General features: G+C 43.7%; 1 protein-coding gene across 1 annotated transcript in view; it reads left to right on the plus strand.

Moving 5' to 3' along the window:
- The first annotated feature begins 619 nt into the window (after positions 1-619).
- Positions 620-18,099, plus strand: part of AGO4 (argonaute RISC component 4) — a 40,840-nt gene continuing 23,360 nt past the window's right edge. The window contains exons 1-7 of the mRNA XM_058678805.1: positions 620-878; positions 4,446-4,611; positions 9,581-9,701; positions 13,041-13,222; positions 13,400-13,536; positions 13,671-13,805; positions 16,579-16,666. Of these exons, the coding sequence (XP_058534788.1) occupies positions 860-878; positions 4,446-4,611; positions 9,581-9,701; positions 13,041-13,222; positions 13,400-13,536; positions 13,671-13,805; positions 16,579-16,666 (848 nt within the window). The 5' untranslated portion in view covers positions 620-859. The remainder of the gene's footprint in view (positions 879-4,445; positions 4,612-9,580; positions 9,702-13,040; positions 13,223-13,399; positions 13,537-13,670; positions 13,806-16,578; positions 16,667-18,099) is intronic.

An 18,099-nucleotide genomic window follows, 5' to 3' on the forward strand; every position in this document is an offset into this window, starting at 1 on the left:
TGTCTCACTGACAGCTTTGGGGAGGCTAGGCCTGCTAGGCTGACCGTGGGCCCCGGAGTCGGCAGCTTGCTCCCTTGGCTCTTGCCTGCTAAGGTTGGGCATCCAAGAAGGCAAGACCTTTCTGCTTAAAAAAGGATTTGTTAGGGCAAATGGATGCGCGGGGATGGGTGAAGGAAAACAATAGCTGTGATGGAGGTGACCAGAGTGCTGTCAGCCTTGGGGAGAGACAAAAATCACCTGGGGACAGATGGAAGGTGTGACTCGCACGGGCCAATCAGCGGGACTGGTATATAGATGCTCACGAAGAGTCTGGACGCCCTCAAGCAAGCAGGCGTACCTCCCCAACCTCCCGCGGCCTCTCCCATACACTCCTGCACCTGCCCAGAGGCGCCAGCCCTGGCCAGGGAGGGCAGAACGGGCCGGCGCGCGCGTGCCCGGCACGTCCTGCGGGCGCTGCCCCTCCAGGCGCGCACCCGTCTCCGTCCCCGGCCCACCGCTGCCGCAGTCGGTCCCGGTCCCCGGCAGGGCTCGGCGACCCCGCGACCAGGCGACCAGGGCCGCGCACGCCCCTCCGCCCGCCGGGACCTGGGGTAGCGCGCGTCCCGCGCCCGGTCGCGGGCTCTGCCTTTCGCCGTCAGCGGCGGGCGGTGGCGGGGATTGTTTTTGTTGTCGCTGAGGCCGGAAGAGCCGCTGGAGCTGGGTGCGTGTCCCCGGGCCTGCCGCAGCCGCCCCTTGCCCGGCTCCCGCGTCTCCGCGGCCATCCCCCAACGCCAATATTCCGGAGATCAAGCGTTACGCGGCGGCGGCAGCAGGGCCGGGAGTCGGAGGTGCTGGGGAGCGGGACGAGGCGGCCGCCGCCATGGAGGCGCTGGGACCCGGTGAGGCGCGCGGCGGACCGGGGCGCGGGGCTGGCGGGGGCTGAACTACTGCTGCCCGTTCGTCCTCCGGCGGGCGCCCAGGAGCACCGGGTTTCTGGAAGGGGCCCGGTGCCCAGCGGCGCCCGGAGCTGGGAGGAGGGAGTGACACAGGGCCACCCACCGGGTGCGGGGAGCGCGCTGCTGCCGGGGGCTGGCAGGAGGTCCTGGAAGGCGCCACCTGACCCCACCTTGGCCCCAGGGTCTTGACGAGGAGGTGGGCCTCACAGGGAACATCCATGCCCGGTGCTCTCAGATCCCCGCCCGCTCCCTCGAGTAGGGGGGTTCCAGGCCACACCCCTGTTTCTCTGCTCTCCGGCAGCCGGTGCGAAACCCCACTCCGGTCGGAGAACTTCCCTCAGACACCTCTCTGGAGTCCTGAGGGCCGAGGAGTGTACAAAACTCCTTCTGGAAAGCCCTGAAGTGTCAGGACCCCAGCTGTCAGTCAGTGGTCAGTCAATCAGCTGGCCCTCGGAGTGGCAGAGGAGTCGCCACCAGCCGGCTCCCGCGCGGGCTTGAGGGTCCCCACGACCCCTCTGCTGGGATGGTGTAGGCAGGGAGACAGGGCTTGTTGGCACGCACTTTCCCGCGGGTTGTGCCTCTGGCGACCTGCCGCACTCTGCCCAAATCGAAAGGGACCCTTCAGGTTTTCCTCTGGGCTGGGAACTGGATCTCCCACCGCGACCTCAGTGGGACTCCGGTACTATGGCTAAGAAGAGAAGCACCTGGGGGCTGCAGTGGAATTCACTTTAATTTTCAGACCTTGCCTACAGAGTTGGCTGGGTGTGGAGAATTTCAGTGGTTTTTTAGCGCATGGAAAAATCAATGTGCCATTTGTGTTCAGAAACTTTGGGGATTTGTTTGCTTAGGACTTGTTTGCATGACTGAGCACCCACCGCTTCCCCCAACCTGGATTTGCTGTTTTAATTGGTTTTGAAAGGACCTTTTCAAATTTCATAAGCCTTTTCAAAAATAAATCGATTTGTCACAGAAATGTTTCTTAATGTTACTTGAAGTTACTTCAGATATGTTCCCTAGCTGAGGATGTGATCAAGATTTTAGGAATATAACACATTTCTGTTCAAACGCAATCTAGTAACTTAATAGTTGTAGGAACATAGACAAATTGTTTAATTTGTTTGAACCTTCACTTCCTCATTTATAAACCGAGGTGGTTGTTGTGAGAGTGAAATGAGATCATGTGTGTGAGAAATCTTATAGGATGCTCACAGATGCTCCGTAACTGTTTCTTCTCCCTCCCACGCGTCATGGAAGCAACCGTTGCGTTTGTGAGCTGATGTGGAAAGAGACGGTGTAACAGGCTGAATTCCAGGGAAAGGATTTACCTGATGATGTTAGGAACTGCCTTTGTACTTGTTTTTAGTTTGATTTTAGTTTTTGTAGGGTTGAGGATTTCTCTGTGTCCCCAGAATTATTCAAGTTGTAAAAAAAAAAAAAGTTCTTTTTTTTTTTTTAAAGATTTATTATTATTGGAAAGCTGGATTTACAGAGAGGAGAGACAGAGAGGAAGATCTTCCAAAAAAAAAAAAAATAGTTCTAACTAACTAGAATTATAAGTTGTGAATGACGCTAATGAATAAGCCAAAGTGTTGCCTAGACTTTTTTTCTTGATCCTGCCATATAGCAAACTCCTAGTTTGGTTTTGTAGGCTCTTGGAAGCCCAATGAATAACAAGAAACTGCCAAACAGTCGAATCAAAGGGAGTTGATGGCCTTGGATATTTATTTAAGAGAGAGAGAGAGATCTGTATCTCCCTATGAAATTTGAAAACATTTTATTTATCTGAGGAGAGGAGATATTTTTTTTCTGCCGATTCACTCCCTAAATGCCTTTGACAGCTGGAGCCAGGCCAGGCTCAGATCAGAATCCTGAAACTCAATAAGGATCCCCCATGTGAGTGGTAGGGCCCAGGTGCTTCCCAGGATGTGCCTTAGCAGGAAGCTGAATCAGCAGAGCTGGGACTCAAATGGGATGCAAGCATCCCAAGCAGCAACTTACCCACCATGCCAAACTGTTGCTCAGTCTTTGATATAGCATACAAGCTATTTCAGAACCTAGAAGAGCAACTCTGTGGATTAAAGCCCTCCCCTGGCTCTGGTGCTCTGTGACCTCCTCACTGGAACAACCACAGGAGCTTTCTTAGTCTCCTGTGCACTCCCACCCCCAGCCCATCACCACATACACACCCCTGTTTCAGTTTCTGACAAGAACTCAAAAATAGAATTACTCGATTACCAGTTGATTTTTATTACGTTGATTGTAACTTTTAGTTTTGCAGTGCTTTGTAGTTTGAAAAATGCTTTCATAACTAGAAAGTGAGGCAGGTATTTATCTCCATCTTACGCAAGAGTGAAATGCTACCAGTAGAAAATGGGGAAAGCATTGTGGCACAGTGGGTTGAGCCAACACTTGGGTTTCCCACATCTCATATCAGAGCCTGGGCTACTGTGCTTCCTGATGCAGCTTCTTGCTAATGCACACCCTGGAGCTAGCAGGTGATGGCTTAAGCCCTGCCACCCACGGAGGAGACCTGGATGTGGTTACCGCTTCCTGCTTCAGCCTGGCCCAGCCCTGGCTATTGTGGCCATTTGGGGAGTTAACTATGGATAGAAATCACTCTTTCTCTCTCTGCCTTTCAAATACAAAAAATAAATGGTAAATTATTTTAAAAATGAATAAATGTTGAGTAACAACATTTTCTGAATGGAAAATTTCATTGTCTCAATTCTAAAAATACCAGATTATAAATAAGAGGTATAATACTACTAATATTGTTTCACCACAAGAATCAATAAATAAATGGGTAAATATAACTACTATTTCATTTTCCTCTGTACAACAGATGATAATGCAGGCTGGGGAGAATTGATGGATCACCCTCCACCTTGGGGGATGATGGGTTCACGAGTTTGGTGATGGTTTTATTTTTAGTGCATATGGGCTTTGTAATAGTAGCTGTAGAGCTACTAATGCTCATGGAAAGTTTTATATATGCAAGGAATTCATGATACTCTCAGCTTTGATGTTTCTATCTTTAAAATAATAGTAGCCTGGCAAAATATTTAGAAATCTAAAAGTTGATTAACATTCCATACTTTTAAACTTAATGAATTGATTTATTTTATTTGAGAGAAAGAATGAACTCTTCTTACTGGTTTACTGCCTAAATGTCTTCCATAGCCAAGCCAGGAACAGACTGAAACACAGAACAAAGAACTCAGTTCAGGACTTCCCATGTGGGTAGAAGGTTCCAGTCACTTGAACCATTACTTGTTGCCTTCCAGGGATTGCATTCACAGGAAACCAGGAATCAGTAGAGCGCCAGGATTAAATCCCAGACATTCCTGTGTGGAATTTGGTTGTCTCAACCTGACATCTTCACCACAAGGTCCACTCTCTACCTCACATCAGGGCAAGCTCAGTGAATAAGGTCCAAATAATTGCAGCTCTCATTGTTGTCATCATGATGTGTATCAGGCTTCACGCAGCAAGTGTCTTTTCATCTTTCAGGACCTCCCAACAGCCTATTTCAGCCACCTCGTCGTCCTGGCCTTGGCACTGTTGGAAAACCCATCCGACTGCTAGCGAATCATTTTCAGGTTCAGATTCCTAAGATAGATGTGTATCACTATGATGTGGATATTAAGCCAGAAAAGCGGCCTCGTAGAGTCAACAGGTAAGAATTATCAATAGTACACTTCTGTATGTTTGAGCACATATGATTTATGTCATGTTGTTTTCTCTAGATAATTTCAACACATGGGCTTGGTTTTTTTTACCTAAGATAGTAAGTGCCTGAAGCTTAAGTTTACTGCCTCCACATGGTTACCCTCCTTGATGCTGACATCAGTGACAATTTATCATTGATCAGTTAGCAAATGCATGTCAAAGGAAAAAGAAAGGTTACTTTCAAGAACCAAAGACAGCAGAAATGAATAAGAATAGGAGATGGTATTAGTGTCTCTGGGACATAAAATTTTCTGAAAATTTGAATTTTATTAAATCCTGGTATCAATGTGAAAAGTGTGTGTGAAGACAGAGAAGCATCTTGGAATATTTGAAAAGTTTTCTCAGATTGAAATTCTGTTTATTTCTAGCATTATCTAAGAGGGATCCTGATGAGAAGCTGTAAGTTTTGTGGGCTGTATAGTGGGAATTTACCAGGTGTGAAGATACTTTCCTGTAGTAAATAGTCTAGCAGTGTGCAACCACTTCTATCTTCTTCCTTCCCGTGCTGTAATATTCCAGCAGTCTTGACCTTAAGATTCTTGTTCTTGCCAACAAATGAAATATTGTACGCTATTCTAAGTTTTCTCTGTGCAGTTCAACAATTGGCTTTCTGGTAGAATTCAACATCATATCATATGTCGGAGGCCAGTAGCAGTAGAGGCGATGGTAGTAGTCAACATGGATCCATTCAGCAAGTTCTATGTGAAGCGCTTATTATGTGCCAAGTATTGTTCTGTGTTCTGGGAATACAACATACACAAGACAGGCAAAAGTTTCTACCTTCAGGGACTTCTAGTCTAATGAGGAAGATGGAAGGTAGATGAATAGTTAAGCAAATGCAGCTTATTATTTGCTAGTTGGTGTCAACTATAATGAAAAATAGAGCAGGGGTGGAAGATGAGGATAGAGCTGAGCCGTATAGCATGTACATTATGTATGCATTTTTCTTTTTGAAGATGAGGTTGGAGAACCTCCAGAAACCCTGCTATTGTACAGAGCCTCCCCATCAGTTGTAGACATTTTTAAAAAGCATTTACTGTGGTTATATGGATTTCACATACTTGTGTGATGTAACTCACTTAGATTTTTAGTGGATTGTTTTGCCCCTAGAGACTGGTATTGTAGTATAGCAGATTAAGATGGCAGAATCCCAAATGGGTGCCAGTTCATGCCCCAATTGCTCCACTTCTGATTCAACTCCCTGGTAATGTGCCTGGAAAAGCAGTGAAAGATGGCCCAAGAGCTTGGGCTTCCAGTGGGAGACCTGGATGAAGCTCCTGGCTCCTGGTTTCAGCTTGGCTCAACCCCAGCTGTTGTGGCCATTTAGGGAGTAAACCAGTAGACAGAGGTTTCCCTCTCTTTCTCTCTCTCTCTCCCTCTCTTTTTCTCTCTCTCCACGCCTCTCCCCACCACCTGTCTGTAATTTTACTTTAAAAAAAATAAAATCTTAAAAAGAAAGAAAGGAAAGAATGGCTAAATGTAAAAAAATAGCATAGTACATTATGAAGCACTTGTAATGATTCAGGTGAGAGGTGATGGTTGCTTAAACCTGGGCAGTCTAATTGCTAGCAATGAGAAATGATCAGCCCCTACACATATTTTGAAGGTAGCATCACTGAGATTTGCTGGTAGATTAAGCATGGGGTGTAAATGAAAGAAATGAGTCACGGGTAATTCCAGGTTTATTTTTTTTTTTTAACTGAGCAAATGGAAAAAAAGACTTAGCACTTATCAGATGGGGAGCACAACAAAAGAAGCCAACAGGGATGACACATTAGGACACCCAAGCATCTTCAGCATGTTATGGTTACAATGTTTATTAGTCACACTTGTAGAGAAACTAAGCAGGAAGTTGACTATGTGAGGTGCTATCAGATGAGGGGTTTGTGTGTGTGAGAGATAAAGCCATGAAACTGAATAAAAATCCATTTGGGAAATGAGTGTGGTTATAGAAAACAAGACTCCAGGTGCTCACTTCGGCAGCACAGATACTAAAATTGGAACAAAAATAAGATTCCAAGACTGAGCTACTCTAATGCTTAAAGATTGAGGATAAGAGGAAGCAAAGAGACTGGTTAGAGAGAACAATGGAACAGGAAAAATAAAACAGGATAGAGTGATGCCCTGGGGCAGGGGAGAAGATATTTTTTATTTTAAAAAATGGAGCATCTGATATTCAAGAAGATGTGGAGTTCCTTGAGGATCTTGATAAAGATAATTTGTTGATTAAAAACCTAGCCTGAGAAAGTTAACAAGGAAAAGAGGAATACCAAATTAGAGGCAACTCCTTCAAAGAATTCTGATCCACAGGGGAGCAAAGAAATGGGGAAGATATGCACCTAAGACAGCTTCATTTTAGCAGTGTGCACTGTGGCTTAGCAGGTGAAGTCAGTACTTGGGAAGCCTGCCTGCTGTATCAAGTACTTGATTTCAGTACCCCAGTGTTTCTGATCCAACTTCCTGTTAATGCACATCCTGAGAGGCAGAAGACAATGGCTCCAGTCCCGGGGCCTCTGCCATCCACGTAGGAGAGCATTTGTAGTCCCTAGTTCCCGGCTTTGGCCTGGCCTAGCCCTGACTGTTGTAGGCATCTCCTACCCCTCTCTGTCACGTTGCCTTTCAGACACATAAGTGTCTTTTATATATATTCTCTATATATAATATATAATATATTATATTATGTATAATATATTATATATAATATATGATATGTATTATATATAATATATATTATATATATAAAGTGGTTTAATTTTTAAGGTGCAATGATAGCATGTCTTTGTGTCCCTTCCTTCAGGAGGGAGCAGTATCCATAAGCATATCAGAAGAAGCAGGCTTAGGACTGTCACAAGCACATACTCTGCATACTCTGTGTGTTTGATCACTACATATTACCAATTTTGTTTTAAATAGATTTAAATATATTTTTATTTATTTAAAAGATAGGAAGAGATCCTTCATCTTCCAGCCACTTCACATGCTTCAAATGCCAGCCAAAGCCAGGAAGTAGGTCCTCAGTCCAGGTCTCCCATGTGGGTGGCAGTGCCCCAGGCACTCCAGTCAGCACTCACTGCCTCCTAGGGGGCTCCTGGGAAAAGAATTGGCAGTCAAATTCAGACATCTTTTTTTTTAAGATTTTTTTTTCTAAGATTTTTATTGGAAAGTCACATATACAGAGAGGAAGAGAGACAAAGAGGAAGATCTTCCGTCCATTAATTCACTCCCCCAAGCAGCTGCAACGGCCAAAACTGTGCCGATCTGAAGCCAGGACTCCGGAGCCTCTTCCAGGTCTCCCACATGTATGCAGGGCCCCAAGGCTCTGGGTTGTCCTTGACTGCCTTCCCAGTCCACAAGCAGTCAACTGGATGAGAAGTGGAGCCATCAGGATTAGAACCACTGCCCATAAAGAATCCCAGCATGTGCAAGGCGAGGACTTTAGCCACTAGGCTATGGCACCAGGCCCAAACTCAGGCATTTTGATATGGAATGTGAACACCTTTACCCCTGTGCCAAACACCAGCTCCAATGTCATAAGTTGTCATACTTTTACAAGTGGAGAAACAAACCATGGGAAAGATTAAGAAACTCTGCCTAAGGCCATCCAGTTGTGCTGCTTCATCATTGGATGACCAAGGGATGGATTCCTGGCTTATCCTACAAAGTTATTGTGAAAATTAAATGAGAATGAAAGTGAAAATAGCTCTTTACTGTAAAACTCTTTATGATCATAATTTAAAATGAGAAAATACCATTTTTTTAGCATTAACATGTACAGGCTTAAATTAGTTTTTTTTTTCAGCCACATAATTTGGTGTGTAAATATGGCTTTTCCACAGATTTTATTTATAGTAATAGTAATACATTAACTAGTGGTGTTTTTGGCTCTTAAGGTAGAGTCCCCAGATGGAATTCACTGATCTTGATAAGACAAATCATCTAACTCCATTGACTGTTGCATTCAAAAATTTCAGAGACTCATATGGTCCATGTGTTAAACTGAATACTCTAGGGTCCTTGAGGCTGCACTTATTTTAGGACTTGCATACATTATGAGTATTATGTGGCATAAATGCAAGAAAACTTAAGTAAAGCTCTACATAATTGAGAGAAAGACTTTCATCTTTCAAATAAACTGGGACAACATTGTGGTATAATGGGTTAATCCCCTGCCCGTTACACAGGCATCCACTAATTCACTTCCTAAATGCCTTGACCAGCCAGAACTGGGTCAATTCAAGGCCAGAAGCCGAGAACTTCATCTAGGTCTTCCACATGGTTGGCAAAGGCCGAATCTTTTGAGTCATCTTCTGTTGTTTTCCTGGGCTTGTTAACACAGAACAGAATTGGAAGTGAAGCATCTAGAAGTTGAACAAGCATTCTGGGACGCTGGCACTGCACGTGGCAACTTCACATGCTGCGCACAGTATCCATCCCTGTTGCTGCCTTTCTGAAGACAACATCTTTATTTACCTGAAGAGTAGAGAAGGATGGAGGGAAGGAAGGAAGAGAGTGAGAACTCATTCGTACCTCAAATGCCTGCAGTGATCGGTACTGGGTTGAACGGAAGCCAGGAGCTGGGAACCTAATACGTGTCTCCTATATGGGTGGCAGGAACTCAGGCTCACCGTCCCTGCTGCCTCCCAGGGTCTGCATTAGTAGGAAGCTGGAGCTGAGAGCCTGGCATTGTACCTAGATAGTCAGATGTGGGATGCAGGAGTTTTAACAGGCATCTTAACTACTAGCCAAAATGTTTGCCCTGAGTTAACCATTTTTAAAATTAATGGAATCAGTTGTAAAGTTTTTCTTCTTTCCAAGTACTGCTGAACTGAATTTAGGTGATTAAGACAATGGTGATTCTTTCTTTACTATTCAGACATGTCTCAAAGCTAACTGCCACTGTTTCTATTGCTGTTAAGGGAGGTAGTAGACACAATGGTGCGGCACTTCAAGATGCAGATATTTGGTGATCGGCAGCCTGGTTATGATGGCAAAAGGAACATGTACACAGCACACCCCCTGCCAATTGGACGGGATAGGGTAAGTGTGAACTCCAAGAAATACTGAACTCTTAGGTGGTTTATAATTCATGACAGCAAAAATGTTTCCCCTTCTAGTTATACCTCAGTTCTTGGAGTTTTTTTTATATAAAATTTTAAAAAATGTATTTGAAAGGCAGAGCTATAGAGAGACAGAGAGAGAGAGAAAGAATGAGAGAGAGAATATTTTCCATTCACTGGCTAACTTCCCAAATAGCCAGAATGGCCTGGACTGGTTCATACCAAAACCTGGAGCCAGGAGCCAGGAGCTTCTTGTGGGTCTCCTGTGTGGGTACCGAGGACCAAAGACTTGTGCCATCCTCTGCTGCTTTTCTAGCTGCAATAGCAAGGAGCTGGATCAGAACTGGAGTAGCTGGGATTCAAACCAGCACTCATGTGGGATTCTAGCATCACAGACAGAGGCTTAGCTGGCTACACCATAATGCCAGTCCTAGAATTGTTTTCAGGGTGATGGTAAACTCGTACAGGACATGTTCTTTTGTCTCTTGGTTGATTGATACTTGAAGATGAGTATTAAAATGTAGGCTGATCGTGTCATCTTTACATACATTCCAAATTGTTGATTAATTAGTATCCTTTAATAAGATACTACCTGAGGCCCGGCGGCGTGGCCTAGTGGCTAAAGTCCTCGCCTTGAAAGCCCCGGGATCCCACATGGGCGCCGGTTCTAATCCCAGCAGCTCCACTTCCCATCCAGCTCCCTGCTTGTGGCCTGGGAAAGCAGTTGAGGATGGCCCAAAGCTTTGGGACCCTGCACCCGCATGGGAGACCCGGAAGAGGTTCCAGTTTCCCGGCTTCGGATCGGCGCAGCACCGGCCCATTGTGGCTCACTTGGGGAGTGAATCAGCGGATGGAAGATCTTCCTCTCTGTCTCTCCTCCTCTGTGTATATCTGGCTGTAATAAAAATGAATAAATCTTTAAAAAAAAAAAAGATATTACCTGAATTGGAACAATGGAGTTTTTATAATTATAGGAAATTATTATATAATGTCCACTATAAAATTAATTCATAATAGAACAATATTTTAAGTTTTATTTTAAAAATTAGAAAAATAATATGTGAATAAATGCTCATTATAAACTTACTTCAGATGATTTAGAAATGTTGTTCTTTCTTGCTTTTTCTTTCTTACTTTCTTGCTTTTTTAATCCTTCAACTCCGTTTTCCTTTACAGAAGAAGCTGCTGTGTTAATCTGACATGTGTGATTTTAGATACAAGTGTTAGGACCTGGTGTGATGGCTCCATGGATAAATCCTCACCTTGCAAGTGCTGGGATCCGAAATGGCTGCTAGTGTGTGTCCTGGCTGCTCCGTTTCCCATCCAGCTCCCTGCTTATCACCTGGGAAGACAAGGTAGAAGATGGCCCAAACCTTGGGACCTTGCACTGTCGTGGGAGACCTGGAACAGGCTCCTGGCTCCTGGCTTTGGGTCAGCTCAGCTCTGGCCATTGCAGCCATTTGGGGGAGAGATCCAGCAGATGGAGGATTTTTTTCTATGTCTCTTCTTCTCTGTAAATCTGATCTGCCTTTCCAATAAAAATAAATAAACCTTTTAAAAAATCAGTAACACTGGGAAATCATTACAATTTAAAGTAAGTACAACATATTTTGTTAAACCAGAAAAAGAATTTCTTATTCACCTGGTAACAAATGTATAAGAAAAAAATAGACACAAGTATTAGCTTTTTACTCATATGCCTACATATTTCTTGGATGCCACTCCATATTTTTTCATTAAATAATAGGGAGACCTCTTCATTAAAAAAAATTTGAAATACTTATTTGAAAGTCAGAGTGACAGAGAGAAGTCTTCTATTTCCTGGTTTACTCCCTAAATGGCCGCAAAAGCCAGACCTGGGCCAGGCTAAAACTGGAAGCCATGAACTTCATCCTGATCTCTCACATGAGTGGCATAGGCCCAAACACTTGAACTGTTTTCTACTGCCTGGCCAGCAGGAAGCTGGATTGAAAGTTGAGCAGCTGGGAATCAAATTAGAATATTCTCTGTATATATATTTAAAAGATTTTTTTTTTTTGGAAAAGCAAATTTATAGAGTGAAGGAGATACAGAGAAAAAGATTTTCCATATACATAGTTCACTCCACAAGTGGCTGCAACAGCCGGAACTGATCCGATCCAAAGCCAGGAGCCAGGAGATTCCTCTGGGTCTCCCACATGGGTGCAGAGTCCCAAGGCTTTGGGTCATCCTCCATTGCTTTCCAGGCCCAAGAAGGAAACTGGATGGGAAATAGATTAGCCGGGACAAGAACTGGTGCCCATTTGGGATCTCAGCACTTGCTAAGTGAGTATTTAGCCACTAAGCAATCAAGCCAGGCCCTCAAATTGCCATATTCTCCTATGGGATGCCAACATTGCAAGTGGTGGCTTAATCCACTGTGTCATAATGCTAATATCTATCTGTTCATTTTTGATACATAATCTGATTTATTACGTTGGTAAAATATAGTTATAAAATTTATTCATTTGAACATTTTAAGTATGTCATTTAGTGACATCAAGAATTTTCATATTGTTGTGCAGTAAGCACCACTCTCCATTCTCAGAACTCTTCCATCATCCCATTCAGAAACTGTACTGATGAAAAGTGATTCCCTGCTCTCTACTGCCCCTAGTCCCTAGCCCCGTCTTCCTGAACCTATTGTAGTTACATCATGTAAGGAGAATAACAATGTTTTTTTTTTCTTTTTAAAGAAGATTTGTTTATTTATTTTTAAAGAATTACAGAGAGAGATAAAGAAAGAGATATTGAGATTTTCACTGATTCATTCCCTGGTTGTTTGTAATAGCCAGTGCTGGCTCAGGCTGAAACCAGGAGCCAGGGGTTTCATGTAGGTGGCGGGGTTCTGAACACTTGGACCATTTTCTGCTGCTTTTCCCAGGCCATTTATAGGGAGCTAAATCAGCAGTGAAACAGGTGGGACACAAATTGGTGCCCATATGGGATGCCAGCATCTCAGGTGGTAGTTTTACCTACTATGCCACAGTGCTGGCCCTAAATTTGTCCTTCTGATTCTGGCTTTTCCGCTTAGCACAATGTTTTTCCAGTATCTGGCTTATTATTAAAGATGTTATTATATATTATCATATTAATAATATTATGTTATTATAATATTAGTTATTATAATTAATATATTATTGTTATTATGTTCCATACTAAAGTATGCCTGTGTTGGTGGAAGCTTCTGTTCAGTGTTTTACAATAAAAGTAAAGATCCTATGTGTATAACATGTGGACTGTTCTTGAGAACTCTGATGGCCTTTGTTAGCATACGTGCTTGTGTGTGATTTTTCCTTAGGTGGACATGGAGGTGACCCTTCCAGGTGAGGGTAAAGACCAAACCTTTAAAGTGTCTATTCAATGGGTGTCCGTTGTGAGCCTCCAGTTGCTTTTAGAAGCTTTGGCTGGGCACTTGAGTGAAGTCCCGGATGACTCAGTTCAAGCACTCGACGTGATCACAAGACACCTTCCCTCCATGAGGTGAGTATCTTTCTTTAAATTCTTTCCCACAAACACCACACAGTTTTAGTTAGATTCGTATTGGAACCATTGAAGGTTTCTAAGTGATCACTCAAACTTGGTTTCAGTTCATAAGAGTGAAGTGAGAAACCCTTAGAGTTTTTGTTGTGAAATGTTAACAACTGTTAACTTCTTCAGGTACACTCCCGTGGGGCGGTCCTTTTTCTCACCTCCTGAAGGTTACTACCACCCTCTGGGAGGGGGCAGAGAGGTTTGGTTTGGCTTCCATCAGTCTGTGAGACCTGCTATGTGGAATATGATGCTCAATATTGATGGTAGGATGAACTTCTTTCTGCACTAACTCCTTTGGGTTGGTTGGTTGGTGGCTTGGTTGGTTGGTTGGTTGGTTGGTTTGCTTGGTCGCTTCTCTTCTCCCTGAAGCTAAGTGTCATTCCTCTCTGTTTGTTAGTATCTGCAACTGCTTTCTACCGGGCTCAGCCCATCATTGAATTCATGTGTGAAATTTTAGACATTCAGAACATCAATGAACAGACCAAACCTTTAACTGATTCCCAGCGTGTGAAGTTTACCAAAGAAATCAGAGGTGAGTATTTGCATTGAAATAGTCTTGGAGAGACAGCTCAGCATGGGCTTTGGAGTTAAGCAAACCTGGGTAGTTCTATCAGTGGGACCTTAAGTAAGTCCTTTGTGAACCTTAATTTATTCATCTCAAAGATGAAGATAATAATATGTATTATGTAGAGTTATAGTGAAAATTAATTGCCATTACGCTTATAAATTTTTCCAATACAGTACCCATCATGTATCAGGCACTCCGTAGATGTTACCCTTACCTACTTTTAAGCTTCTTTTCTAATGAAAAAATACAGGGTGAGTATTTAAGGCAGTGGTTAAGACACTGCACGGGATACCTGCATTACACATCCAAGTGCCTGGCTTGATTCCTGGCTTTCCTAATAGAGCTTTCTGATCATGTGTATCCTGGGAAGCAGCAGATGGTGGCTCAGAGCACTGATACACATACAGAAGACTGAAAAGAAGTTGGCCCCTGGCTCTAGCCTGGCTCTGCCCAGTCCTGGTTTTTGGGAAATGAATCAGGAGATAGAAAATCTAACTGTGTTTCTGCCTCTAAAGTAAAATGAAAATAAACGAATACAAGTTCATGAACTATCCTTTTGAAATTTCAGGGTTTTTTTTTAAACTTGTTTTTAGCTATTTTCTGTTACTAAAATGTGAGGGTTTTTTGATTACATTTCATTTTGTGACAGTTTCATAGGCTCTGGGATTACCCCAACCCCCATGGTGGATTCCTCCACCTTGTTGCAATATTACAGTTCAAATCCAGTCAAGATTCTTTCATTGCAGGCATATACCAAGCATAGAGTCCAGCATCTTATTGTCCAGATACTAAAATGTGAGTTTTATGAAGCCATCTCAGACTTGAGAATAGCATCACAATGTAGTTGATGCATAAGAAATAATAAATGTTGGGGTGTTTGCCACAGTGGCTCAAGTTGGGATACCATATCAGAGTGCCTGGTTCAAGTCCTGACTCCTCAGCTTCTAACTCAGCTTCCTGTTGATGTGCCTGCTGGGACAGCAGGAGATGTTTCACATGCTTGGCTCCCTGTTACCTCTATGGGAAACCTGGAGTGAGTTCCTTTCTCCTGGCTTTAATCTCACCCAGCCGTGGTGGACTATGGCAGACATTTCAGGAAGATGAAAGATTTCTTTCTGTCCTTGAGATAAAATGAAAGTAAATAAACATTTAAAATCAATAAGTAATAAATATTTCTTAAATGATTTAATGAAATAGGTAAAATACTTTAGGTCATCTGGGTTCTACTTTATTTTAAAAGATTTTTTTATTATTGGAAAGGTGGATATACAGAGAGGAAGAGAGTCAGAGAAAGATCTTCCGTCCGATGGTTCACTCCTCAAGTGACCACAACAGCTGGAGCTGAGCCAATCCAAAGCCAGGAGCCAGGAGCTCTTTCTCCAGGTCTCCCATGTGGGTGCAGGGTCCCAAGACTTTGGGTCGTCCTCAGCTGCTTTCCCAGGCCACAAGCAGGTAGTTGGATGGGAAGCAGGGCCGCCGGGATTAGAACCAGTGCCCATGTGGGATCCAGTGTTTTCAAGGCAAGAACTTTTTTTTTAAATTTTTAATGTATATATTTTATTAATTACATTGCATTATGTGACACAGTTTCACAGGCTCTAGGGATGCCCCAACCCCTCCCTGCACCCCCCCCCCCACGGCAGACTCCTCCACCCCATTGCTGCACCACATTTTTCTCTTTTTTTTGGGGGGGGGGGATTACATTGCATTATGTGACATGGTTTTATAGGCCCTGCGATTCTCCCCCCCCATGGTGTATTCCTCCACCTCGCTGCACTACCACAGATCAAATTCAGTCGAGATTCCTTCACCGCATGCATCTACCAGGCAAGAAGCCCAGCATCTTATTGTCCAGAAAAGCTCATCAGTTTCTTGGGGAGACCATCTCTGGCCTGAAGGCAGAACCGGCGGAGTGGTTTTGATAGTTCCACAGAACTGTATTGCTGCCAGTCTCACCACTCCAGGCATGATGTGGTAGTTGGAAAATCCACTGATTGATATAGTCCAGTTGCCCCGTCTTTTCATTGCCAACATATAGCTGAGGTGGTTGATTGACTTGTTCTGTCCTCTGTCATTTGATGATTAGCGTTCGGAGACCGAAAGCTCGACTGGGGGAATCCCAGAAGAAACTTTGTGTGAGGTGTTCCCAGACCAGATTCCTGTATGCACCAGCAAGCACAGGGCCCAACACAGTCCATCGCCCCTATCAGCTGGTGGCTGCAGTTGTTGGGTTGGTTCTGCTTCCATCCCTGTTTTCCACTGGAACCAATGGGTGTTTGCTGTCCAGCCCGGTTCTGACCATCACATACTGGGCCCTTGTGCAAGGCAAGAACTTTAACCATTACACTATCGTGCTAGGCCCAACGGCATTAATATTTTTTAAAATGTATTTATTTGAGAAGCAGAAAAATAGAGTTATACAGGTGCAGTGCTCATCTGCTACAACTTCCCAAATGGTTACAGTAGCTGAACTGGGCCAGAGACAAAGCAAGGGGCTGGAACTCAATCCAGTCAGTTGCTAGAACCCAACTGCAGAGCTGTCACTGCTGTCTCCCAGATCCCTTATTAGCAGGAAGTGGGAATCAGGAATTGCAAAGTGGTACTCGGGCGTTCTAACTGGCATCCTAACTACTAACACTAAACATCTGCTCCCCAAAATAACATTTAAGTCCATCTTGTCACTATGCTTTTAATGACTACTAAGTTATTTTTGTTTTGTTTTGTTTTTAACCTTCAGGTCTCAAAGTTGAAGTGACCCACTGTGGACAGATGAAGCGAAAATATCGAGTTTGCAATGTGACCAGAAGGCCAGCCAGCCATCAAACGTACGTTAACCACATCTGAATTAGCACAATTACGATTTCAAGGCACCAGGATGTTTGCTCATAACACTAAAGGTTTAAGAAATGCTTTTTTTTTTTTAATTTTTTAAGATTTTTTTTTTTTTTATTACAAAGGCAGATATACAGAGAGGAGGAGAGACAGAGAGGAAGATCTTCCATCCGATGATTCACTCCCCAAGTGAGCCGCAACGGGCCGGTGTGCGCCGATCCGAAGACGGGAACCTGGAACCTCTTCCAGGTCTCCCACGTGGGTGCAGGGTCCGAAAGCTTTGGGCCGTCCTCAACTGCTTTCCCAGGCCACAAGCAGGGAGCTGGATGGGAAGTGGAGCTTCTGGGATTAGAACCGGAGCCCATATGGGATCCCGGTGTGTTCAAGGCGAGGACTTTAGCTGCTAGGCCACGCTGCTGGGCCCAAGAAATGCTTTATGGATTTTTGATATAACTCTTCATACTTTCCCACAGGATAGGTTAAATGTACATTGATATTAATTTAGTGATGCAGTCATCATTATAGACCTTTAGAAACATTGTTTGTATGCTTGTGTACTGCAGGGTCTTTTAAGGCATGGAAGGCTGTCATGGGTGTCATTGCTTTGTGGGTTTGTGTGTATCTTCCCCCATCTCTTCGTAGGTAATTGTCACTTGTAGCATTCATTACAAGAACTACATTAACTCATTACTTAATGTAACTGTCTCAATAGGTAGACTTATAGACACATATAATTTTTGCTCAATTTAAAGCACATAGGCCATGAGCGGTCCCCATGGCATTATTGTTTTGTGGAACTACACCAGTTAAGAAAGCATGTTTAAAGTTATTAATGCAGTAAGCAGTTGAGATAAATTTGCCCACCTAAAAAGCCACAGAGTCTGTGCGAGTATGCTCAAAGTATATGCCAAATATTCTGGCAGAGACTAAACATGCCTTTGATCTTCCTGTCTCCAAATTCACATGTATTTGCTCTTGATTGGGGATCAGAAACTTTGGAGATCTGAAAATGTGATTCCAATAACTATGCTACAATCATTTTATTAAAAAAGCTTCTTTTTAAAGATTTATTTGTTATTATTTTTATGGGAAAGGCATATTTATGGAGAGCAGAAGAGACAGAGAGAAATATCGTCCATCCGCTGGTTCACTTCCCAAATGGCTGCATTGGTCAGAGCTGAGCTGTCCTGAAGCCAGGAGACAGGAGCCTCTTCTGGGTCCTCCACGTGGGTGCAGGGTCCCAAGGCTTTGGACCATCCTTCTCTGCTTTCCCAGACCACAAGCAGGGAGCTGGAAGGGAAGTGGAACAGCCAGGACTCAAACTGGTGCCCATATGGGATGATTGACTTGAGGTGGAACATTATATGCTAGCCTCACAAAAAGTTTCTTAAGCAAATAAAACTCCTCTGTGGATGACCCCAAATCC

Source organism: Ochotona princeps, chromosome 2, assembly GCF_030435755.1.
Source record: "Ochotona princeps isolate mOchPri1 chromosome 2, mOchPri1.hap1, whole genome shotgun sequence".
NCBI classification, from domain to species: domain Eukaryota; kingdom Metazoa; phylum Chordata; class Mammalia; order Lagomorpha; family Ochotonidae; genus Ochotona; species Ochotona princeps.